At 40.2% G+C, this 25,321-nt stretch overlaps 1 protein-coding gene across 1 annotated transcript in view; it reads left to right on the top strand.

Annotated features, from left to right (window-relative positions):
• The first annotated feature begins 71 nt into the window (after positions 1-71).
• The window catches only part of LOC106651285 (dynein heavy chain 10, axonemal), a 30,154-nt gene continuing 4,904 nt past the window's right edge, over positions 72-25,321 (top strand). The window contains exons 1-35 of the mRNA XM_014369725.1: positions 72-160; positions 303-381; positions 452-599; positions 889-1,137; positions 1,213-1,271; positions 1,330-1,733; positions 1,785-2,393; positions 2,471-3,066; positions 3,122-3,415; positions 3,482-4,014; positions 14,760-14,994; positions 15,033-15,553; positions 15,615-16,106; positions 16,171-16,443; positions 16,520-16,950; positions 17,409-17,622; positions 17,678-17,975; positions 18,043-18,434; positions 18,501-18,829; positions 18,891-19,320; positions 19,387-20,334; positions 20,403-20,657; positions 20,718-21,278; positions 21,336-21,600; positions 21,674-21,888; positions 21,947-22,135; positions 22,192-22,383; positions 22,447-22,692; positions 22,751-22,956; positions 23,020-23,215; positions 23,280-24,104; positions 24,163-24,377; positions 24,450-24,695; positions 24,764-25,044; positions 25,111-25,265. Coding sequence (XP_014225211.1) covers positions 72-160; positions 303-381; positions 452-599; positions 889-1,137; positions 1,213-1,271; positions 1,330-1,733; positions 1,785-2,393; positions 2,471-3,066; positions 3,122-3,415; positions 3,482-4,014; positions 14,760-14,994; positions 15,033-15,553; positions 15,615-16,106; positions 16,171-16,443; positions 16,520-16,950; positions 17,409-17,622; positions 17,678-17,975; positions 18,043-18,434; positions 18,501-18,829; positions 18,891-19,320; positions 19,387-20,334; positions 20,403-20,657; positions 20,718-21,278; positions 21,336-21,600; positions 21,674-21,888; positions 21,947-22,135; positions 22,192-22,383; positions 22,447-22,692; positions 22,751-22,956; positions 23,020-23,215; positions 23,280-24,104; positions 24,163-24,377; positions 24,450-24,695; positions 24,764-25,044; positions 25,111-25,265 — 11,670 coding nt within the window. The remainder of the gene's footprint in view (positions 161-302; positions 382-451; positions 600-888; positions 1,138-1,212; positions 1,272-1,329; positions 1,734-1,784; positions 2,394-2,470; positions 3,067-3,121; positions 3,416-3,481; positions 4,015-14,759; positions 14,995-15,032; positions 15,554-15,614; positions 16,107-16,170; positions 16,444-16,519; positions 16,951-17,408; positions 17,623-17,677; positions 17,976-18,042; positions 18,435-18,500; positions 18,830-18,890; positions 19,321-19,386; positions 20,335-20,402; positions 20,658-20,717; positions 21,279-21,335; positions 21,601-21,673; positions 21,889-21,946; positions 22,136-22,191; positions 22,384-22,446; positions 22,693-22,750; positions 22,957-23,019; positions 23,216-23,279; positions 24,105-24,162; positions 24,378-24,449; positions 24,696-24,763; positions 25,045-25,110; positions 25,266-25,321) is intronic.

Genomic DNA, 25,321 nt, shown 5'->3' with positions numbered 1-25,321 from the left:
GTGGTGTGCGCCATGCTCTCGGCTATGGTGTGTTAATCGATCAACTTTTCAGTGTAAAGTAGACAGTTACAATGTCAGAAAATAATGCCGCCAGGAATTCTCAATCCAAAAGTAAAATAGCCATTAAACCCAGCACTTCATCGCCGGCCATGGATTATCGGTATTATTTTATAGTTATTTTTTAAGCCTTTAGTTAAGATTTTGATTTTTGTAGTCTTATAATAATATCTTCAATATTATTTGAATAAAAGTGAATTTTATAGTAAATTCTGTCTTTTTATTCAACATCATTGTCTTTACAGTGTTCTTTGGATCAGAGAAACAATATTGAAGCTACTTGAACTTACTGATGATTATAATCTTTTCAACGACCTTTTGAACGTAAAGCCATCATATTTTTTAATAAAAAGTTGCAAGCAAAATTGAAAACACCGAATCTTTTCCATTACAGAGTAATAATCATGCAAATGAAGAAAAACTATTGCAGTTCTTAAATACTGATACTTACGAGAATGCAGAACTCGAAAAAAAAGTTGTTTATTTTTACAAATCTCAGAGAGCTGAAATTATACAAGAGGAAGTTTCTGTATGGGAAGAAGGTACAGTAGTTGACAAGTAAAAAGTTTAATTCTTGATTTTAGGGCAATAAAATTGAAATCATTAGAAATTCTTATCTATCGAAAACTGTGCATCGATAGGTCGTTCAAAAATATCAGCCATGGGAGCTTTCGCTGCCCACGTTAAGTCGCAAAGATTAGTTAAAAGTGGCGACGATGGTAAACATTTTATTGAATTTTTGCTGCACCCATCGATTTGTTACTGCACTGTAGTTTTTTCAACTTGGTTGTACTTTGAATTTGAAATTTTTATTACTTTTCATGTGTATAGATAAACGAAAGACAAAAGGCAAAGGTGCTAAAAAAACTAAATCGAATAAACCGTCACGTAAAAATAGCAAAGCTAAACTCGATCGCACTGATTCCTCGATCGATCAAGCCCCCGAGGAAGAAAATGCCGAAGAAACAACAGCGTTACGAATCGAAGACGAAGAAAGCCACATCGATGCCGATGCTAACGAGGAAGAAATTGAGAACGAGGATGAGAAAGATGAAGTTATTTCCATTGAACACAAAGAGTGTAAGGCAACGTTGGTCGTGTAATTTAAAAAATTTTTTAATATGGCATTTTTGATTTTTTAATATCGAATTTTAGTGGAGGATGTCGATTTCGTGCCTCCTCCTGGTAAAGAAGAAAATTACATACTCACCAGAGTAAGTTTTTATCGCTACAGTTGGTGTGCATTATTTTGATCTTATTTAATTTATACAGAAAGTAGTCGATCGCGAAGTGCTGATTCCCGTACTTCATTGTGTTTTTGGCGAGCTCGATACGTCCGACGAAGAATTAATCAAGCAGAGGCTTATTTTCATGGTGCGCTCGAGCGAATCCGCCATACCGACGTTCAACTCGCTGGACGATGCTTTCGATGAGATGCCGTCGCACCTGCTCCTTGGCTCGCTGCAACCCGACACTCTCGAAAGTCTGAAGTCGATGCTGGAAAAGGTTTTTAGGGAGATATTGAAGATGCAGTCGCTCGGCAAAGATCAAGCTCAAAAAGTGATAAAGGAGAACGGATACGATGCTGCGATCGACCTAATCCAAGCCGAGGAGCTGAATTTGTCAAAGAGCAATTTGCAACGCGACCTCGACTCACTCATCGTTTCAATGGACAGGTATGTAAAACAAAGCGTAGATACGATTAAACGAACGAGCCTTTTTTCCAGATCTTGGGACTCTCAAGACGAGAATCTCCTATCGGCCGTAGACGTTTTTGCGGGCGTCAGCCGCAACAAGAAGGACCTCGATCTGTCGAGAGACGCAAAATTTGTTCGGTTGCTCGAAGAGACGGTGATGTCGTGGGAAAAGCACATTCAAACGGTCATAGATCGGTACACGGCCAAAACATTGATGGGCCGCGACCCGATGGCCGAGTACGACTACTGGCAGGATCGGGAGATCGGCTTGTCTCAGCTCGTGCATCAGCTCAAGAGCGGCCCCGTGCAGCGAGTCACGAACATTTTGGATCTGGCCAATTCGGCCATAGGCGCGGGCTTCGATCATTACAAGCGCGAGATCAACGATCTCTACGCCGGTGCCAAGGAAAATAACAAATTTCTCGGTACGGTCTTGAGGCACTTTAAGGTGATCGAGACTGCCGAGACCTTCGCCGGAATAGAGAGTACCATACCGCCTCTTTGGGAGCACTTGCGCATGATCTGGATTTTATCGAACTATTATTCGAGCGAGGAGCAGATGGTTTCGCTCATCGAAAAGATATCCTGGCAATTGGTGCAAAATGTCCGCAGAAACATGGGAATTAGACAACTTTTCGAGTAAGTCCTCCTATCGGTTTTGTGTGAGTGTGGCGAGAATAGCGACCCTCATTTAATGTGAAAATTTGCACGAGCAGGCTACCGACGCGCAAAATTTTGGAAAAGACCGAGTCTGTGCACAATATGCTGACCCTTTGGAAAAAGTCGTACCTCGCAACTCGCCAGAGCATCGAGTCATCCGGCAAGGGCAAACGCTGGGAATTCGATCAAGTGAGGCTCTTCAAAGACACGGACTACCTCGCTCGGGTCTCGGCCAATCTCAACGAGGTCGCCGGAGTGATGCGCGACTTCCACAATATATTCGGCGAGGAGCTCAAGTCCATCGTCGACGATCCGGCCCGAGTCGACAACATAGCCGAGCGAGTCGATAATCTGCTCGGGCCCATAAAGAACGCGGAAAACGAGGCTTACAACGAGTACAACCACGACAGTTGGGACGCGACCATGTCCTGGTTTCGTGGCGAGGCCGAGAGACTCGAGAACGAGGCGAAGATGTTCGTCGACGAGATTTTCGGCGCTCTCATCAGGGCCGAGGAGGCCCTCATGGTTCTCATGAAATTCAGAAACATCAAGACGAGAGAGGCCGTGCAAGAGCGGCTCATTATGAAGTTCGATCTGATCATGAAGCAGTTCAGCAAAGAGATCGACGAGATTGAGAACATTTTTGAAAAAAGTGAGACGTGAGCATTGATTTTCGCACACTGCTACATAAATTCCCGTTTTCGTAGATAAGCGTCACCCTCCGATACTGAGCGAGCATCCACTGGTGTCGGGATCCATATACTGGGAGCGTCAATTGTTCCATCGAATGAAGAGTCCTGCCTTAGTTTTTCAGCAAGTCAAGGAGCTCGAAGAGAGCGAACTTCGCCACATAGCTTTCGAGCATTACGTGATTCTGGGCAAACGCATGAAGGACTTCGAGGAGCGAAAATTCGAAGAATTTTTGAAAAAAGCTCAGAAAAGAATATCTGTTTCGATGCGCCGTAACATCCTTGCCCTCAAACCAATGGAGAAAAAAATGTGTAAGAATTCGCGCGAGTTGGTCGGTACATTTAACCTGAGATTAAGCTGAGATCTCTTATTTTCAGCCGAGGTCATGAAGGCGCCATCAAAAACATTGAAGATCAACGTGATGTCAAAATCCGGCAGTGGCGACATGCGCTCGGTCACCGGGACGATATTCTCGAGGGGCGATAAGAGCAGTTTCGCCGCCCCTGCCTCCACCACGGATGATATTAAATCCATTGCTACCAGTGGAAGAACCACCTTCACTTTTAGGAGCCAATCCACGAGATTCGATACGAGGATGTCCAAGAGTCGAACTTCCAGCATCGCGTCGACTATAACGCAAGACAAATTTCAAATGCATATGAAGAAAAATGCCGACATATTGCGTGGCGCGCTGCTCTTGGAAAACCAGATTAAACTTGCAGTTAATTTCGACGTCGAAATATTCGAGGTCATTCACGAAGCTGAGCTGCTCGAGCGGCTCGGATTCGAGCTGCCCAAGACAGTCAGAGACATCGGCTTACAGAAACTCAGGCTGCACGAGGATTGCGCCATCGTTCAAAAGATGACCGATCTTTACCAGCGCATTATCGAGAAATTTGATGACGCTGAGGTAGGTCATTGTAATCAAGTTTTAAGTTTTAAGATTTTTGAGCCCCGGTTTATGTATTTATATTATAATAGTAACTTCGTCCAGTGTGGGGTTTTTGGAGTGCCCGCGTGATTATTTAGGTTTATCACACTGCTCTTGCAGGTGATAGCGAGTAGTTATTTGTTGTCCTTGTTTCCATTGCAACTGTAGATGGTGTTGTGATTTGTATGTGATAAAGAGAGGAGAGAGAGATCTTATTAGGAGTGATTAAAAGATAAAGAGAAAGAAAAAAAATTATATAATGAAAGGTGTAGTAGGATATTAATGAGATTGTGTTTATTTTTTATAGAATTTTATGGATCTTTTTTATTTGCAGGCGGGTTTTTTGTTTCTTTAAGGTGCACCCGGGGTGTTGCTTTTGATTATTTATATGGGCTAAGCCATAGTTAGCGTGATGGTCAAAAATAATTTTTTTCTCAAATCATGTACTTTTGAAGAGTGCATTGAAAAGTGAAAATCCTGAAAGTTTCAGCCCTCTAGGTCCAACCCTATTGGATTTTCAGGGTCCTGAAGTTGAATTTTCTTTTTCTGCTGATATTCTGATTGCAATTCTGATTTTCTACGTTTAATATGAACTTTCAGGGATTTTCACTTTTCAATGTACTCTTCAAAAGCACATAATTTGAGAAAAAAAATTTTTTTGACCATCACGCTAACTATGGCTTAGCCCATGTATGGTCAAAACCCAAAATAAAATTTCGTTTCGTTAACAAAAAGAGGTGAAATTTTTTTATGCGTGCCCAGCGGCCTGGACCCCCGCAAATTGTTCTTAGGGTCCCAGAAGTGAGAAAAAACATGTGAACATGAAATTTGAAAATAGTTAATTTTTTATTTGTCACTTTTGTGTTTTAGACGCCGAAAAGTCATCTTTTCACGCAAATACGACTTATTTCCAAGTCGTTAAAAAAAGTATCAAAACTCATCTAAAAAAAGTAACTGACTACTGCATTCGATAGGAAATTTCCTCAGCTTTTCGATGGTATTATTAGATTTTCTGAAATATCAAATTTTCACCGCGAAAATCGCCATCAAACATCGAGGGCTAAATATGTTGAAAAATTTAATGCGGAAAAGGGGAACTTTTTGGTCTATTTGTGATTTTTTCTTATGAAAATTGAATATTTTGGAAAATCTAATATTACCATCGTAAAGCTAAAAAAATTTCCTATCGAAAGCATATCTTCATTTATTTTTTGAGCCGAATTACAATCCTATACAAGCGAATTTTGACTGCTTTGTTCTCCTTTGTCTGTTTTCAGAGCGGTCTTGAGGTTTATAGCGTTGCACGGCTCGCTACAATCGAAATTCGCTCTTAATTAGACTCGAAAAATGAATGAAATTATACTTTCGACCGGAAATTTCCTCAGCTTTCCGATGGTAATATCAGATTTTCCAAAATATTCAATTTTCATAAGAAAAAATCACAAATAAACCAAAAAGTTCCCCTTTTATAAACTAGGACATGAGACAATCTTTAATAAAATTTCCATTTCCCTTAAAATTCTGAATGTTGTTCCAATCTTCTATATTAAGTATCTAACAATTTTTCATAACTTTACTACTCCTACAATTTCAGCTGATTTCCCCTCCCACACAGATATTAAAAAGTTTGTTTTTATAAATTCCCCAATCCCATATGTGAGGCATTTACCAATTTTTCAAAAATTTTTTTAAATAAATAAGAATTAGAACTTAGCAATATTGAATTTTTAAGGAATTTTTTTCTTGAAATTTCTCGAAAAAAAACTAAAAATCGTAAAAAAAGTTTTCCGCGGAATATGGCTACATTAGCTCTTCTGGCTTCTTTGGTGCAATTGACAATAAATACAATTTAATTCAACATGATTCACCGTCTCGTTCTTGAGATTTTGCTGCGTACAATCATACGCACACTATTAGCCGTTTAATTTTGCAACAGCTCTAAAAGTGAATACAGTGTATCATATTTTGAGCTGCTGCAGAATTAAACGCCTTATAGTGTACATACACACACATACATTAGAGTGTAGCGAAAAACACATGTTTTTGAAAATTGCTTTGTAATAGTGTACAAAGCTATTTTTTTGACATAAAATGAAAGTAAGCGAAAGCTGATACTTGCCCATTGAGTATTTCCACTCTAACCAGCGAGAATGTTGTGTTTTTTTACCCTTTTTCACAATTCTCCGTCTTTTTACTGCATTTAGCGCAAATCGATCCTAATTTTTTGTACCAATTCGAAGGGATAAAAAATATGTTAAAGAACCCGAGTATATGTGTCAGGAGTCCAAATTTTGCTCTGGTTATACCCCCGGGAGTATCTTACGCAATTTTTTCACGAATTTTCCTTCATTTTACTCTTTTCTTTAATTCGCTGCCTTTAAGTCATTTTTTTATTAAATTGGATTCGGGAGCTGCGAAACTCTTCGTTTTAAGTGTATTTTTCGAGAGGTTCATGCAGCGAGAGCTAAGATGGTCTCAAAAAATTCTGCACGATATGGGGGGGGGGGGNTTTATATATATTTTTCAAAAAACGAAGAAATTTATTTTCCATGACAATTTTCAGTACAATAATAATAGTTATTTACAACAGTGCCATAAAAATTACAATTTTCATATTTGACGCATGAGTTTTTAAAATTATTAGTGGTGTTTGCATCGTGATTTTCTTTATTTTCTACCGAAATTATTTTTAAATTATTTTTTCTTGAATTCGAAGTAGAAGGTTGGCAATTTTTTTTTATGACTCCAACTATAACTGGAGGTTTTGTCAAAAAATGTCCAACACTCGATTTTATGATTGTGCCAGATTGACATTGCTGAATCGGCTTATTTTTTGCAGTCGTAATGTTTGTTCGTGAACTTCTAATTTTTTTAAATTAGAATTTTTATTATTATCTAGATCATCTTGCGTCAATGGATAAGAAAAGTCATCATCAATTAAATTAAATGATTCAGACGTGTCTTGACAATTATTTACATTTTCCACAAAATCTAGCCTGCTGCTGTTGTTCTTTGGTGCACTACTTATTGTCGATTTTTGTTGCTGTTGGTTAGTTGCTGCTGTTGAGGATACTGAATAGGATCTTCTAGTGGTATTTTTTGCGTAAATTCCACTACTGGTCGATGACTGAGCGTCCATGTGATTGCGCCATTGTGTCACGCCATTAAAAATTTTCTGCCTATTTGCGATTGAATTTTCGATGTAGCCCTGGCAAACTTCGTCGGAAACCCATGCTCCTAGCTGTTTGATTTTAAGAAAATCGGCTCTCGACTCAGCAAGAAGCGATGCTCCTGTTCTGCGATAGCAATGTCCAGTATACCTAGAAAATAGTTAGAAATTGAAAAATTAAGTAAAAAATAATAATGTAGAAAGTTAATATAAATAATCTCTAGTTCAATATACCTTTTCAGATTGGGCAGTTTTAAATGTGCTGCTATCGCCCGAGGTATTTTGTATATTGTATTGATACCAATAAACTGGCGCATACATTTTCCTCCCGAATAGCGTATGAACAATCTATCACCGATATTATTTGATCTAATTGATAAATATTCCTTGACTTTATGATAATAAAGTTGTCCTATCAGAAATTGCCGAGATGCACTGATTGTTCTAGAATTATAATAATTTTTTGTTTCTTGAACGGATACTAAATATCTAGTCTTTAAGTCCTGAATATCTGTCAGTTTCAATCCACCAAAAAAGTACCGGTGGCGCCTGACGTCAGAGTTCCGAAACTCACGTCTGGCGAACCTTCTTTACAATGCACGAAAATAATTTTAAAATTTCTTGATGTGATTATGCATAATTAAACATTTTTAACATAAAAGGGTCCATCTTACAACATAATCATATCAATTATTTTCGTGCATTGTAAAGAAGGTTCGCCAGACGTGAGTTTCGGAACTCTGACGTCAGGCGCCACCGGTACTTTTCGCCGTAGAGTGCGAGCGTAGAGTTTGCCTCGGACCAACGCTGGTTTCAATTTAACGATTTCATCACACCTGAGAGCACCACATAACCCGAAAATGAGAATTACCTATAAATAAAAAAAAATATTATAATATTTCACTGTGCAAGCTGGAAGCGATAGGATAACCATAAGTAGGAGCCTGAGGCGAGGACTCACAAGGCTGGCAATAGATGGAGCACAACACTCCCATGATGAAGTCAGAAGCGAGAACCACACTCACAAGACGACAACAGAAACGGAGGAGTACCAAAAACTCACAGAGACTCATAGGGTAGCGCCGGAAGCGAGAACCACACTCACAAGATGTAGCCGACAGTGCAAAGGGATGGGCTTGCCATCGGCTGCTGAAGCGAGAACCACACTCACAAGATGGCACTAGACAGCGAGTTTTAAAAAAAAGATGTCCAACTCAGGAGGAGATGCTAGCAATGTGTATCCACGCAGTAGACGGCTCTGAAAAAGGGGATACGACAATCGACGATGGCATCGTGCAGGATCGGAGGTTCACCAAGCAGAAAGTAGATGAGTCCCTGAACCCCTCATCGTCGCATATCACTATGCGACGGATGGGGGATGTATGGAAAACAACGACTAACAGAAGTAGCAGAAATGCTCAACTAACCCCGGCCTCACCGAAGCAATACCTAACGGCGGATACCGGCGAGTGTCCGAATGGGGTGGAGTAGAAAAAAAAAGACACACACACACACACACTCACACACATCACAGATGGTAACAGAAAGGAGTATCAGAAACTCACCGGGACTCGGGGAGTCGCGCCGGAAGCGAGAACCACACTCACAAGATGGCACTAGACAGCGAGTTCTAATACTTAACTCAGGAGGAGACGCCAACAATCACGCAAAAAGACGACTCTGAAAAAGGGGATACGACAATCGAGAGATGGCATCGCGCAGGATTAGAAATTCACCAAGTAGAAGAAGATGAGTCCTTGAACCCCTAATCGTCGTACATCACTATGCGACGGATGGGGGACGTATGGAAACGACTAATATCGAAGTAGCAGAAATGCTCAACTAACCCCAGCCTCATCGAAGCAATGTCTATCGGAGGTTACCAGTGAGTGTCCGAATGGGGTGGAGGAAGGAAAAAAAACATCACAGAGAGACCCGGAGGCCTTTCATAGCGACAGTATGGCTTTCGGAAAGGACGATCAACGATAGATGCCATCAAAGACGTCATTTCCACCGCCCGGAATGCAGTGTCTGGCAGGAGGTGGCTCCGTGGCACCAAGAAGTACTGCGCCGTAGTGACTCTCGACGTGAGGAACGCGTTCAACTCGGCCCGATGGGACAACATCCTCGCCGCTTTACGCCGCTTGCTCGTGCCCGATTACTGGCTGAGAATAATTTCCAGCTACTTCTCAGCAAGAGTGCTCGACTTCCCTACAGACGATGGCCCGGAGTCCTACGAAGTGACAGCAGGTGTCCCACAGGGGTCAGCCTTGGGCCCGATCCTATGGAATGTCATGTATGACGCCATCTTGCGTCTCAACTTCAGGGGCGATGTCCGTATCGTCGGCTTCGCGGACGACATAGCCGCGGTGGCTGTCGCCAAGCACCTATGGCAGATCGAACATGATCTGAACGCTGCCATTCTACAGGTGCGAGGCGTGCTCTAAGCTCTTAGCTTGCAAACAGCTGACCACAAGACGGAGGCTCTGCTCATCACCAGCAGGAGGGAAATGGAAACCATCACCATCACGGTAGGCGACCTCAGCACACGCTCATCCCCCTTCATCGGCTACCTGGCCCTGCACATCGACGCTAAGCTGAAGTTCGATCATCACCTCCGAACATTCAGCGAGAAAGGCAGCCGGTATGATCGTTGCCGTCACGAAGATCTCACGCAACTCTGGACCAGGCATGGCTTCTTGAAACAACATAGCCGACGCTACGACCATAATCATAGCGCGCAATGCCCGGTTTGCCCCTCATCCATCGAGAACGCGGAGCATGTATTTTACCACTATCCGAGGTTCAGCGAAGAAAGAGAGAGGCTACAGGCCCTGCTCCACGAGGTCATGACGCCGGAAAACACCACCAGGCTCATGCTCGCGAGCGAGCAGAACTGGCTCGCTGTTGCTTCCTTTGCCCACTCAGTTGTGATATGACTGAGAGATGAAGGAATGGACAGAAGGGGATGACCGGACGATGCGGCTGGAAGAAGACGCTACCCCATCCAAGCCCTCACGAAGCGCATAATAATCAGGCATCGCAGATATCGCATTGTCAATTATATTGTTGAATGTCTTGATTCTATATTTTTCTTCTGCATTCTCAAATATATGATCACGAGCTTTTTCTCCACTTAAATTTTTTTTTGTTCTCACTCTTTCTTCTGTGAAGTTGCTGAGAATTATGGACTCTGCGTCTCGCTCTTCTAATTTTGCGTTGGCCCATTCAATGAATTGATCGGCTTGTTTTTTTATCTTGGGAAATTCTTCGCGAATTTTCTCCAAATTTTTTGTGGTTAATTTAACTAAATTCAATGCTTTTAAAATATACAAATTATGTGTTTGCAAGTAATTCTACAAATGCGTTGTTTGATCGAATACATATTTTGAAAAAGCTTCTCTATAAGCTTTGGCGCATGAGCGAGTATCTGGTTTAGTTTTCGAACTGGTTTCGATGGTTTCGAAAACTACTAAAAGCTCTACAAGCAACAATTTTTCTTGATTTTCAGTGGGACCAAAAATTTTTTTCAATACTGCATCTTTAGCCCACCACCTTGTTTCGCCGATCAAATTCAATCTTCTGCGATCTGTAGTTGACAAAACTGACTCCCATACGTCCATTCTTACGTAAGACTCCTTAAAAAATATGGTAGTTTTATTCAGCAGACTGAACAGAGAAGTGCAGTAGTTTGAAATACTAATTGTATCGGAAATAACTAAATTTAGAACGTGAGCATAGCACCACATATGCACAGATGAGGGTATTACTTCGGCAAGCCAAGCTTGAAACCCTTTATCCTCTCCTCTCATATTAGAGGCTCCATCGATAGAGCTTCCGATACAATTTTTCACGTTTATACTTGTTCGACTCTAGTGCATTCATCACGAGATCTTTAATTCCTTCTCCTGAGGAATCGTGGCATTGCCCAACGCACAACAACCGTTCACAAGGTTGATCGTTGTGCAAATATCTAATTACTATTGAGCATTGATCTCTTGCTGTTACATCTTTTGTACTGTCTATTTGGATTTGGTCTATTTGAATGCATGTAAAGCCGGTAACTGCTTCCATAGATTATAATGTTTAAATTGGTGCATGCTTTATGGCAAGATGAAAGTTTCACATTTTGTAAATTCATTTTTAAATGTATACCTTGACAACTTTGAGATGGAAAATAATCCCAAAAATAAATTCCTAAAATAAATATATTCGTATCAGATGGATGAATAATTATTTTGGAATTGCACCAAAGCATGAAAAAGAGCGTTTTTTCAAAATATTGATAGGCTATAACTTCGTTCTAGTAACATGAATCTTTTTGCAATTTTAGTCTTTATAATATAAAGATACGTGGGAGGTGGGTGAATAAATGATAACACAGGGCTGCGTCTATTCGTACATCTTTTCTAGTTACTTTTCGAAAACCAGCGGTCCGACTAAGTTAAAATTAAGGAATAAAACGAACATGAATTTTTTGGACGAGTGATACTAATAAATAGCATTGAGACGGTTATCCGCAAAAAAAACCATAAACTACAATGTTAATGTCAAAGCAAGCAGCCTATTCGTAACCTAACCCCATTTTCAATAATTCGGCAAACAATCACCAGTACACTAAACACGAGCAGCTAAGACACCTTATGAGGTTTTTCGCAACACGAAATAACTAACGATTACAATTTAAAGAGAGTCCTTTTCGCAGGATTTTAACATTTTTTTTTCACTAAAAACGTTAAAATTTTTTTTTTGGCAATTTAAAAAAATATTGTGAGGTTTATGAATGAATGAAGAACAATAATTTAATATTACTGGATAAGGAAATATTGATGATAAATATTTATTGAAAATAATGATTTATGCTTGGAAACGAAACAACTTTTTATTGATGGATTACACATGTCAATGACATAAAATAGTAAAATACTTGAGAACATTAGACAATAAAATAAAACATGCAAAAGAAACTTAATCGAAGTAAGGTTCAAAACTTTTATGGATATCTAAGAAATGTTATTTAAACACCTTTCTACTTATCACAGAAGTATTCGGTATTTCTAGGATATTCAATATCAAAATACAGAGCACATTGATCAGTGATGATCTGCAAGATAAAAAACATCATAAGCTTGTCAGATATAAGTAAGTCTGAAATAAAAAAAGATAATTGACTCACCTCATACTAATGTTTATTTGGTAAATCATCATAAAAAAGTAAAAATTTGTCTATCCCAACAAGAAAAAAAAACTCTTTTTCCATGCACATCTTGCTCGAGAGACAAACATATGTTATAATTTTTGTTTGAACACAAGGAATAGTTCAAAATAACGCTTTGTTGAAAGAAGAATTTTCGATCGTACCACCATGTCCACATTTTGACAACACTCTTGATTCACTGACACAATTAGTTATTTTCAGCATACGCGCCCGTTTGAGGCGGATTACGCGCTGAGCGTGCTGCGTGGGTAACACGCTCGCGTACGGTCGAGCAGCCTCCTCGCACTATAATAGCAGCCTCCTCGTACTATAATATTCTCCTCGCACTGAAATGATATGATTTCAGTACGAGGACTAGTTCACGCGCACACCGCGCGAGCGCGCGTAGCGCAACATTTCAGTAGCAGCCGGCAGGACTTCGGGCTTCAGTGTGTAAAGCGGGTTGCTGACTACAGCTTATGTGTCACGTACTCGTCTCAGCGCCTGCGCTGATTTGATTTTACCTAACGTTTTTTAAATACTGAGTCGTTTAAAATTATTTAAAAATTACTGCTAAGATGCAGCTCGCCTTCGATTCGCAAAAACACTTTAATTTATACAGCTCGCCTTCGGCTCGCAAAAACTCTATGATTCATTGAGTGAAAATAAGGGATTGGGCGAGATACAACTTTATTTAATACAAAAATACAATTTTTTAAAATAATAATTTGAACTTTATTGTAGCAAAGAAAGTATTAACTGTTAGATATGTCATAATGAACTTTTTACATTGGCTTTTCATCTTGTTCTTCTGCATTTGCAATTGATGATCGGTTAAGAAAATGTTTTAAAGACGGCTCAATTCAAATGTTTGTGTTTGTGCGTATGTGGCTGAGCCTAATTCTGAATTCTGAATTCTGAAGTCTGAAAACAATTCAGTTTCGATAGTTAGCAAGGGACTGCATTTATTGCAGCGTGCATTTTTTATATCTCCTCGAAACGTGCTCTTATGCAGAAATCAGATTATGCAGAGATCGCTTCGCTACGCAGCCTCGGCGACTACAGCGCCCCAATGCTGCAAACACCTCGACTGTATCCACACCGCATACAGCCCTTGATGTGTAAATAACTAATACACATTACACAGTGGTTATGTATACAAAAACCAGCAGGCGCGCGCGCCGCCAGCGGCGAAAACATTTATATCGTAGAACTCAAAAAAGTAGCTGTTAATTTAACTTTTCATGAAAAAAAATGTGTTTATTCGATTCGACTAGTAACAGATAAATTATTATTAGTCGATACGATTAAATAAATTTGGTGGATTAAAAAAGCAGAGTAACAGCCGACAGCTACGCGAGCAGCCAAAAAGACATCCTTCAATGATGCTAAAAGCAAAAACAAACTTCGTAAAATCACCGTGAAATGATTTATTCCACGGATTATTTGTATGCGATGGTAACAGACTTTAGGTCAGATGACTAAGGATCACTCTGAAGTTGGTTTAATGAAATTTGGTGTTAGGAAAAAGTAACTAGATTACTAAATCGAATGTACGAATAGTCGCTCCCCTCAAACTTCTCTCCTCTTCTTTCTTATTTAAAAAATCCATCACAACTTACTTATAGTCTTTCACCTCTTCTTTAAACTGAATCAACTTCTTTTTTATACACACCACTTTATTTTCTAGGCACTCTAGCCTATACCCTAAATTGTCCACCTTCGTGCCAAGCCTTCTTTTAGCATCTCCTCTTCTTACTTCTTCTCCAACAAGTACTGCACCTGCTCCGTCAAAATCTTCAACTTCTCATACAGCTCCTTCACTTGAACCTGAATCATCATCATGGATTTTTTATTTCCACCTCCTATAATCCTGTCCTTCGAGTTTGTAGAAAATGACTCACTTTTCTTTTCATGGTAGTTTTCTGTTTCTTCTCAGCTTCTCATTTTTCAATCCACGGCTTCTTGTTTCCATTTTTTCCTCGCCTCGCCTCCCTTCACTGTTTCTTCTTGACTTTTCTCAATTCCTTTATCTTCGTCTCCCGTCATCACTACCTTAACATCAATTTGTCTTCTTTTTTTAACTTCTAAATTCGAATTTACATACGAAATTTTGGCCAGGAATTCTTGAAAGTATAAGCAATTCGAAAATACAACAACAACAAAAATTGATTTTTTGGTCGAACTTAATCCCCCTTAAGGCGTATTTCGCCATAGAATGCTTTGTTTCTATAGTACATTTATAATATGTAAGTTGAATTTAATATGTATGTATTGGTATATATATCCCGTCACCGGTAATGAAATCTATGAATGTAATATATGAATTTAATAGTAATGATTCCGATTCTTTGGCAGATTTTGCTTTTGAAAAAGGCACTGGAAGAAGTAGAAAAAAATATTCAACCAGGTGTGTCGCGGATAAACTGGTACTCGCTTCGGATAAAGGATTACGCTAACACCTGCATCAACTCGCTCAAGAAACTTAATGCTCTAGTTGGGGAAGTTGATTTGATAAAAATGAATATGGAGCGCCTCATCGACGATGATATCAGTCGTTACAATTTGTTCTCAATCAAAAACAAAAAACAAGATGAAATATTAAACTGCAGAGTATGTATAAATGATATTTTCCAATTTATCGAGGATGCCAAAGCTCAAGCCTAATAATGAGTGTTTCGCAGGATTTTTTCGATCAAATCAAGATAACAAGAACCGAACTGATTAATCGAATGATCGAGTCTTATAGAAAGATGGGCTCGTTGCTGCTAAAACTACAAACTATAGTTGAAGGAACAAACGATGGAAGGAGTCCCGCCATGTTGCTGTACTACGAAAAATTCGAGCAGAAGATATTCGGGGCTTTTATAACATGCTTCTTGCAGAACCTTGAGCATTTGAAAAATCTCTTATTGCTGAACGAGCCGATATTTTCTGTCGACGCCGTTCTCATATCAAAGGATCTGGTACTGAAGCCAAGCCCAGCGGAGATATACGCCTCGATAATGCAGGATATTTACGATCTTATGGAACGACTTCGAGCATTTCCCCGATGGATGGCCGGTACTTGTCTCGAGTGTGCGCCTATTAGAGACGACTTCACTTTGGAATTTGAGACTTTCAGCTTTTTCGAGGACGTCATGAGCGTCAAGGTATTTCCTTTAACGTTGTTTATTTCATATGAAACGATCCAATCGATGTCATCTTGCGCAGTCGATAAATGAGCTCATCGTAAACGTGCAAACGATAAGCCAGCGAATCTCGCAAGAGTGCGGACGCTTCATCAATAAGTGGAAACAACGAAGTGAGCTCTGGACCAATGACAAAATTAAGGAGTGCACCAAATTCGTCGCCACTAATCCGACTCTGCAACAATTCGACGAGATGTTTTGCTACTACGATCAAATTGTCACAGAAATCAATGAAAAGCCCGATTTCTTCAACATATCCAGCGTCATGGTAAATTTGAAGCCCCTTAAGGATAGCATAATAGAGCACGCCAACGACTGGAAGCAGACTCTGGGTGACATGCTCCAAGAGAAAACCGATCAGGCCATGAAAAAATTTGTCGACAAAATGAAAAAGTACGGCCATGAAATCGAGCTCTCGATCAATGGCTTGGAGCGTTTCAAACTGGTGATGCAGCGTATCAGTGACGTCAGGCAAATGGCTATACAGGCTGAACTGGACTATTTGCGATACCAAGTATAATTTATCTAAGCTTCTATTCGATGGTCTTTTATAATAATCATTTAATGAAATTAATTAGGAAACCTTCAGGGTGTTACGAGTTCACAAGATTGATTACAATGAACAACACGAAATTTTAGCCTACGAATTGCAAACAAAGTGGCAAACTTTGTACTCGGCAGCTCTCTATAGATTCAAAAATCTTGAGAGCACCAAAGACCAATTCCGTGAAATGACTAGACGCGAGATCGACGATTTCAAAGTGGTCCTTGCAACGTTCGTTGATCAATTCGAATTAGAAGGGCCCAGCAGTTGTGGAGATGATTTGGACAAGGGCATGGAACTTATGGATGTAAATTTTGATAATATTTATTCCTTTGTAATTTCCCGTTTTCTCAACCAATATTCAATTAATTATTTCAATGCAGGAATATAGCAAGATTATCCACAAATTGGAGCTCAAACTCGATGATCTCAGCAAAGCCGAAATACTATTTGACCTGCCAGCAGCGGATTACTCTGGCTTCAAAAAAATCAAAAAGGACTATGACGACATGGTGGAACTATTCAAAGTCTACGAGATACAGCGAGAAGCTCGAGAAGCTTGGGCCAAAACACTTTGGGCTGATCTCGATCCACAGCTACTTATTGACGGCATGGACACTTTCCTCAAGGATTTCAGGAAGATGCCGAAACACATGAGAAACATGCCGGTTGGTTTGGCCATAGAGGCCAGCATGAAGAACTTCAAGAATTCTGTGCCTTTGTTTGTGGAACTAAAGAACGAAGCAATGAGAGAGCGTCATTGGCAAGAATTAATGGAAAAGACTGGAAAATATTTCGATATGTCGCCCGATAGGTGCGATGAGTAGTGACTTTTTCATAGTGATGCGGTTTAGCTTATAAGAGAATGTGGATAGCTTTAGAGTGTTGTGTATAATTTTGTTAGTGATGTTATTTATCATTTCATTGAAATATTGATCCCTCAACAATTTCTTGCCAATACTCCCCGAAAATAATTCAAATGAAAAATTCAATTAGTTAGATATATTTTAAAGTATCTTATTAATATTCTAATGTATCTTTTCAGTAAAATGATTCTATGAACTTTGTGAAAAGTGAGTTGAAAACTGTTAGATAGATGAGTAAAAATCTGTGTTAAGTTATTCGTATTCAAAATGAAGGGGTAAGGGAATTATATATTCTCAGTAGCATTGTTTAGACTAGATTGCAGTAGTTTTAGAACCTACTAAGCCTTAGACTAAGTTTTAGAACATCTAGCCAACTTTTTGAATTTCAACCTTATTTCTTCAACAGGTTCACTTTGGAAAACATGTTTGCGATGGACTTGGCACGCTACCAGGAAATAGCGGAAACGATCGTCAACAATGCCGGTCGTGAACTTGCCATAGAACGCGGAGTCGAGGAAATTGCCAAGGTCTGGTCAGACATGAAGTTTAAGCTTATGCGTCACGAAAAAGGCGGGGAAGATCGAGGTTTCGTTCTTGGCAGTCTCGACGAGTTAAATCAGGTAAATCATGCAATCTCGTGAAGTTTGACGACTAGCTTCATGCAGACTCTTACAGATTCTCGAAGATAACACGCTGAATCTTCAAAGCATGTCAGCATCGCAGTTCATTGGACCTTTTTTGGAAGTAGTGCAAAAATGGGAGCGTGCCATGCGGACAATTGCAGATGTCATCGAGGCTTGGTTAGAGTTGCAAAATCGATGGATGTATCTCGAAGGCATCTTTGTCGGTGGCGATATCAGGTCCCAATTGCCCGAGGAAGCCGCCCGATTTGATGCAGTTGACTCGACTTTTCGCAATATTATGATCGAAACCGAAAAAAATCCCAACATTCTCGCCTGTTGCTCTGTACCTGGTAATCTTTTATTTAACACTTTTACGAGTTCATCGTTTATTAATTTTCTTATGCAATGAAAATTTAGATCGCAAAGAAGAATTTATAGCTCTCGCCATGGCTTTGGAAAAATGTCAAAAGTCTTTGTCCGAGTACTTGAAAAGCAAAAGAGCAGTGTTTCCTCGATTCTGTTTCATCAGTGACGATGAATTATTGAGTATTCTTGGAAGCTCTGAGCCAGAGGTCATTCAGGAGCACGTCGGCAAAATGTTCGATAATCTTGCGAAATTCCGCTTACAACCTAATAATCAAGATCGAACCGTTGCCACAGCGCTGATTTCGTCGGAAGGCGAAGTAATGGATTTCAGAAATCCCGTGTTAGCCGAAGGCAGTATCGAAAATTGGCTAGTTTTGGCTTTAGATGAGATGAGAAAGTCAAACAGATATCTGACAAAAAAATCAGTCTTCGATTATGGCAAAGTAAAATTTTATAGTCAAAATTTAAAAATCGCTGTAATAAAGATTTTTTTCATTATTATATCATAGTTAACAAAACCAAGAGTCGAGTGGATGTTGGATTTTCAAGGCATGATGATCCTAGTTGCCAATCAAATATGGTGGACGGCTGAGGTTGAAAATGTGTTCGAAAAGATCACTATGGGCCAAAAGCATTCCATGAAAGAATATCTTCAGCAGCTTAATAATCAACTCGACGAAGTTGTCAACTTGATGGGGGGAGAGACCTTAACGAACAACGATAGAATAAAATTAGACACGGTACTGACGATTGACGTTCATACTCGAGATATAATAGAAAATTTCGTACGAGACAGTATAATGGATGCTTTGGAATTTGAATGGGAGAGTCAATTAAGGTATCGTTGAAAATAAGAAGTAGAGAAATAAAACGGAAACGTAATTAATTTTATTCGACAGATTCTACTGGATTCACGATTTAGACAATTTATGGATGCACCAATGCTCTGGATTGTTTGAATACGGCTACGAGTACATGGGACTGAACGGACGACTAGTCGTCACTCCTCTGACCGACCGAATATACTTGACCATCACCCAAGCCCTGTCGATGCAGCTTGGCGGGGCACCAGCTGGTCCCGCGGGTACCGGAAAAACCGAGACAACCAAAGATTTGGCCAAAGCCCTGGGTCTGCTCTGTGTCGTTACCAATTGCGGCGAGGGTATGGATTTCGTGGCTATTGGAAAGACGCTCGGAGGTTTGGCCCAGTGCGGTGCCTGGGGCTGCTTCGACGAATTCAATCGGATCGATGTCTCGGTGCTGTCGGTCATTTCGACTCAGCTGCAAACCATCAGATCCGGCTTGCAAAACAAGGTCACTCGATTCGTCGTGAGTATGAACATGTGCAAATAATTGAGTCGGCTTTGAACGTGTTTTCAATGAAAACCATTTTAGTTTGAAGGCCAGGAGATAGCGCTGGACTCGAAAGTTGGCATATTTATCACCATGAATCCAGGTTATGCCGGTCGAACCGAGCTACCCGAATCCGTCAAGGCTTTGTTTCGGCCAGTAGTCTGCATAGTCCCCGACAACGAGTTGATATGTCAGATCAAACTTTTTAGCGCTGGTTTTCTCACTGCTAAGGTCTTAGCCAAAAAGATGACCGTCTTGTATAGTTTGGCTCGCGAACAGCTCAGCAAGCAAACTCACTACGACTTTGGCCTACGAGCCCTCAAGTCCGTGCTCAACATGGCCGGACAATTGAAGAGAACGTCTGGAAATTTATCGGAAAACGTCGTGTTGATGCGCGCGCTTAGGGACATGAATCTGCCAAAATTCATATTTGACGACGTGCCGCTATTCTTAGGACTCATTAAAGATTTGTTTCCTGGCTTGGATTGTCCAAGAGTTCGTTATCCCGATTTCAACGACGCAGTTGAAAAAGCCCTCCAAAGCAAAGGCTACATAGTCATTCCGGAGCAGGTCGACAAAGTCGTACAGATGTATGAAATGATGATGACTCGGCACTCGACGATGATAGTTGGTCCAACGGGCGGCGGCAAAAGCGTCGTCATTCAAGCCCTTTGCGACGCTCAGACTCTTCTTGGCAAACCAACCAAGCTCTACATTTTAAATCCCAAAGCTTGTACGGTCATCGAACTATACGGAGTTCTGGATCACGCGACCAGAGATTGGACCGATGGTCTGCTCAGCAACATTTTTCGAGAAGTCAACAAACCTTTGCTATTGGATCCCAACGAGAAAAGGTACATACTATTCGATGGGGACGTCGATGCTCTTTGGATCGAGAACATGAATTCCGTTATGGACGATAACAAGATACTCACTTTAGCTAACCAGGAGCGAATAAAATTGCAAGATCACTGCAACTTGTTATTTGAGGTGGGACGAGCAACGATTGCTGATAATGTCGGAAAAGATTCACGTGTCAATTTTATTCGTTTTCATAGGTTGGTGATCTGCAGTATGCCTCGCCAGCAACGGTTTCTCGAGCTGGTATGGTCTACGTCGATCCTAAAAATTTGGGTTTTCAACCTTACATGGATAAATGGGTCAATTCTCGTAATGAATCTGAACGAAGCGTATTAAATTTTCTATGTGAAAAGTATGTCGATGCTGGGATAAAATTGATAATAGACGGTTTGCTCGGACTGCAACAAGTGAAACCTTTGAAACTGATAGCCCACCAAACGGCTTTGAATATGGTACGGAATATATCGCAATCTGTTTATAATAGTTTTCATATGCTTCGTGTATTATGTTAGGTCTCTCAATTCTGTACAACATTTGACATACTCTATCCAAAACCGGAGGTCGATGAATATTTGCGAGACAATGATGTCGAGTACACCGAAGAAGAAGAGAATAGATTTGCCGAAAAAGTTCAAGAGCGCAACGAAGTTCTCGAAGCCGCATACCTACAGTCCGTTTACTGCTCGTTGGGCGCGGCCATTGTGGCGGAGTCGCGTCGCGAATTCGACGAGTTCATGAAAAAATCGTCAGGTCTGATGATGGTAGAAGATTCCATTGAAAGGCCAGCGACGACTCGCTACCTGCCAACCAAGTATCCACTACTGTACGATTACTTGTTGGATGTGGAGAAGAGAGCTTGGATACCTTGGAAGTATTTGGTTATGAAGTACGTCCACGACAGAAACATGAGTTTCAGTGAGATTTTGGTACCAACGGTCGACACAATGAGGGCCACTTGGTACGTCAGTCTCATGGTTAATGCTGAAAAGCCATTGGTACTTATAGGAGAGACTGGAACATCCAAGAGCGCCATTCTCATGGACTTTTTGAGACGTTTGAATCCCAACAAATTCGTGAGTCATTTAGACAAAGTGTTTATTTTATCACAAATTAATTTTATACATTTTTAGAGTTACTTGCCAATTAATTTCTCATCGAGAACGACATCAATGGATGTACAACGAAATCTTGAGTCAGCTGTCGAAAAAAGAACAAAAGATATATTCGGGCCACCGCCCGGGAAAAAACTGATCGTCTTTATCGATGACATGAATATGCCAATGGTTGATACTTACGGTACCCAGCAGCCAATAGCGCTTTTAAAACTACTATTCGAGAGAGGTGGATTTTACGACAGAGGCAAAGATTTGAGTTGGAAAAATATCCGAGATATGAGTAAGAATAAATTTGTTGAATAGTTTCGGCAAGTGAAAGATACAATCGTGAATGCTTGTTTGTTTTTTTTCAGATTTCGTCGCAGCTATGGGAAAATCTGGTGGTGGAAGACACGACGTAGATCCGCGTTTCATATCGATGTTTACCGTGTACCACGTTACATTTCCAGCCGACGATACATTGCAGTATATTTACAAAAGTATCCTGACCGGACACTTGGAAATTTTCCCAAAATCCATTCAAGATCTTGCCGAAGACATTATAAAAATTACAATGGACTTATATAAAGTAATATTACTTGTAAAATATTTTCGTGACGATTATCTAACTCTAATTATTTTTCAAGCTCACAATTACTGAATTGCCACCAACTCCATCGAAATTTCATTACATTTTCAATATGCGTGATTTGTCAAGAGTTACAGCTGGTATGTTGCAGAGCAGTCCAAATCACTTTAAAACGGAGCATCAGTTTGTCCGTCTTTGGAGAAACGAATTCACTCGTGTATTTTGTGACAGACTCATTTCAAAAACGGTAAATAATTGATGCGATAAGATTTTTCTTCTTAATGAATTTCGTTGGCACTTTAGGATCTGAAAATAGTGCATGAACAAATAGAAGAAAAAGTCAAGTCGGTTTGGGAGCTCGAAGAAGATATCGTGTCTTACAGCTTGCGAGATCCTCTGCTATTTGGCGATTTCCGAAATGCCTGCAGCCAAGATGAAGTCAGACTATACGAAGATTTACTTGACTACGAAGCCGTGTACAGTTTATTCATGGAGGTATTTTTGAAATGTCTGTCAAACTTCATTACCCCAAACATTAATTAATTTGATGTTGAACAGATTCTCGAAGAACACAATGAAAACCGTTCGAAATTGAATATGGTCTTATTCAACGACGCTTTAGAACATCTCACACGAGTTCATCGAACTTTACGAATGCAGCGAGGTCACGCCTTAGTCATTGGCGTCGGTGGCAGCGGTCGTCGATCGACTATCAAGTTGGCATCGTTCGCGGCCGATTGTGAACTTTTTGAATTGTCACCTGGTCGAGGTTACAGTGAAGTGGATTTCCGAGATGATGTCAAGGTATATCTCGTCCAAGAGACTAAGAAAATACCCTAATAAAAATGCCGTTTGTTTTTAGAGACTTTTAACGATAGTCGGGGTCAATAACGTGAAGACTGTGTTCCTCTTCACGGACGAGCAAGTGCTCGACGAAAGTTTTTTGGAAATAGTCAATAACATGCTTACTACTGGTGTGATATCGTCACTTTTTGCCGATGACGAAAAAGACGCCATCGTCAACTCTTGTAGAAATGCGGCGAAAGAAGCCGGCTTCGGTGTTACCAAGTAATGCACGATGTGCTTGTAATTTTGCTTACTATTTAGCAAGAAAATCTTTTCTTTCCACAGAGAGAGTGTATGGTCATTTTTTGTGAAAAGAAGCAGCGAGAATATGAAAATCGCTCTGTCAATGAGTCCTTCTGGCGATACTTTGAGAAACCGGTGTCGAAGCTATCCAGGACTGGTCAATTGCACTACTATAGACTGGATATTCCCTTGGCCTGAGCAGGCTCTACAGGCCGTTGCGAGCGTCACGCTCAGAGATGTAAGCTGTTAATTAACAAATAACTTGTTGCCGCAGATATTTTGAGGTGTATTATTTAACACAGATCACACATATACCGGAAACTCATCGGGATGCTGTGGTTCAACACGCAGTTTACGTACATGTCACAGTGAATCAGTATACCAGTGACTTTTTGACGAAACTACGTCGACCGAATTACGTAACACCAAGGCACTACCTCGATGCCCTCGAAATTTACATAAATTTATTGTCGGAAAAACGAATCTACATTGAGGGCCAGTGTTCTAGATTGGCAGGAGGTCTCAACAAAATAGCCGATGCTTCGGCTAATTTGGACAAGCTCAATGCCATTCTGGCTGTACAGAGAGTGAAAGTGAAAAATCAGACAGAAAATTGCGAGAAGATGCTGGTCGTCATAAGCGAGAATACCGAGGTAGCCGTGGCTAAGAAGACGCTCAGCGAAGAAAAACGCAAAGAAATCGAAGATCGCAACAAGACCATCGCCAAAGAGTCATCCGAGGCCAAAGCCGCTCTGGCGGAAGCTCAGCCGGCTTTGGACGGTGCCAAAGCTGCACTCGCAAACCTGGACAAGTCTGATATTACGGAAATCAGATCGTTCGCTACGCCCCCAGAACCCGTGCAAATAATCTGCGAATGCGTGGCTATTCTTCAAGGCGTCAAAGAAATATCTTGGAAGAGTGCCAAAGGTATAATGGCTGATCCAAATTTCCTGCGAACGCTCCAGGAGATGAACGTCGATGTGATAACATTGAAGCAGCAGCAGATGGTCAGAGCTCATCTCAAAAAGTCAAGCAAGATGGAACAAATGAAGACCATAAGTACGGCTGGTTATGGACTTTATAAGTTTGTACTTGCCGTGCTGGATTATTGCTTAGTTTTCCGCGAGGTATGATTGCAAAATTATTGTGCTTTGGATCAAAAGAATCAAATTTCATTGTTCATAGGTGAAACCAAAAATGGACAGATGCAAGGCTCTGGAAGAAGAATCACTGGCGGCTAAAAAAGCCTTGGAAAGAGAGATGCGTGAATTGCAGAAAATAGAAAAAACCCTTTTTGATCTCAATGATAAATACGAGACGGCCATGTCGGAAAGACAGAGTTTGCAAGAGGAAACGGACTTGCTTCAAAGACGTTTGATTGCAGCCGATAAACTTATTGGGTACATTTTTTTTTATCATTTTAATTTACAATTACAGATTTTTTTTAAATGTCAAATTGTCATGCAACGTAGAGGATTGTCGTCAGAAAACAAACGCTGGCAGATCGAATTGGTGGATTTGAAAAAAGAGCTTGTCGAAATAGTTGGAAATTGTCTTTTATCTGCCGGCTTTTTAGCCTATACTGGACCTTTTACTTTTGAGTTCCGCTCAGAGATGCTGTACAATGATTGGTTAAAAAGTGTCATAGAGAAAGAAATCCCACTGACACAACCGTTTAGAATTGAAAATCAGCTTAGCAATGATGTAGAAATCAGCGGGTACATTATTATGTTTATTTTATGAGATTTGAATCGAGTTTTCTACTTTCTTATATCCAAATTTTTAGATGGAATTCGGAAGGATTGCCACCAGATGAGTTGTCGGTACAAAACGCCATACTCACGGTTAGGGCATCACGATTTCCATTGTGTATCGATCCTCAGCAGCAAGCTTTGAAATGGATCAAGAAGCGAGAGCAAGACTCGAATTTGAAAATTCTCACCTTTAGTGATCCTGATTTCATCAAGCAAGTCGAAATAGCTGTAAAATATGGCTTTACCATTATTTTCCAAGATGTCGATTTCGTCGATCCTATTCTGGATAATGTCATCATGAAGAATATTCAAAGTACGTTGAAAACCATCACGCTTACTGTTTAAAATCACAAGTTTATATGAATCAATGACATTTTAGCTGTTTCGGGCAGAAGCTTTGTTGTGTTGGCCGATAAAGAAGTGGATTATGATCCACGCTTTCGTCTTTATCTCATGACGAAACATTCCAATCCCATCCTGAATCCTGCAATTTATGCCAAAGCCACAGTTATAAATTATATGGTGACAATAAGCGTAAGTAGCAAAAATGCCAGTTTTTTTAATGGAAATTTTCATGATCATTGCAACGA

Source organism: Trichogramma pretiosum, unplaced genomic scaffold, assembly GCF_000599845.2.
Source record: "Trichogramma pretiosum strain Unisexual culture from Peru unplaced genomic scaffold, Tpre_2.0 scaffold59, whole genome shotgun sequence".
Classification (NCBI taxonomy): Eukaryota; Metazoa; Arthropoda; class Insecta; order Hymenoptera; family Trichogrammatidae; genus Trichogramma; species Trichogramma pretiosum.
This window is presented reverse-complemented; position numbering and strand designations above follow the sequence as displayed.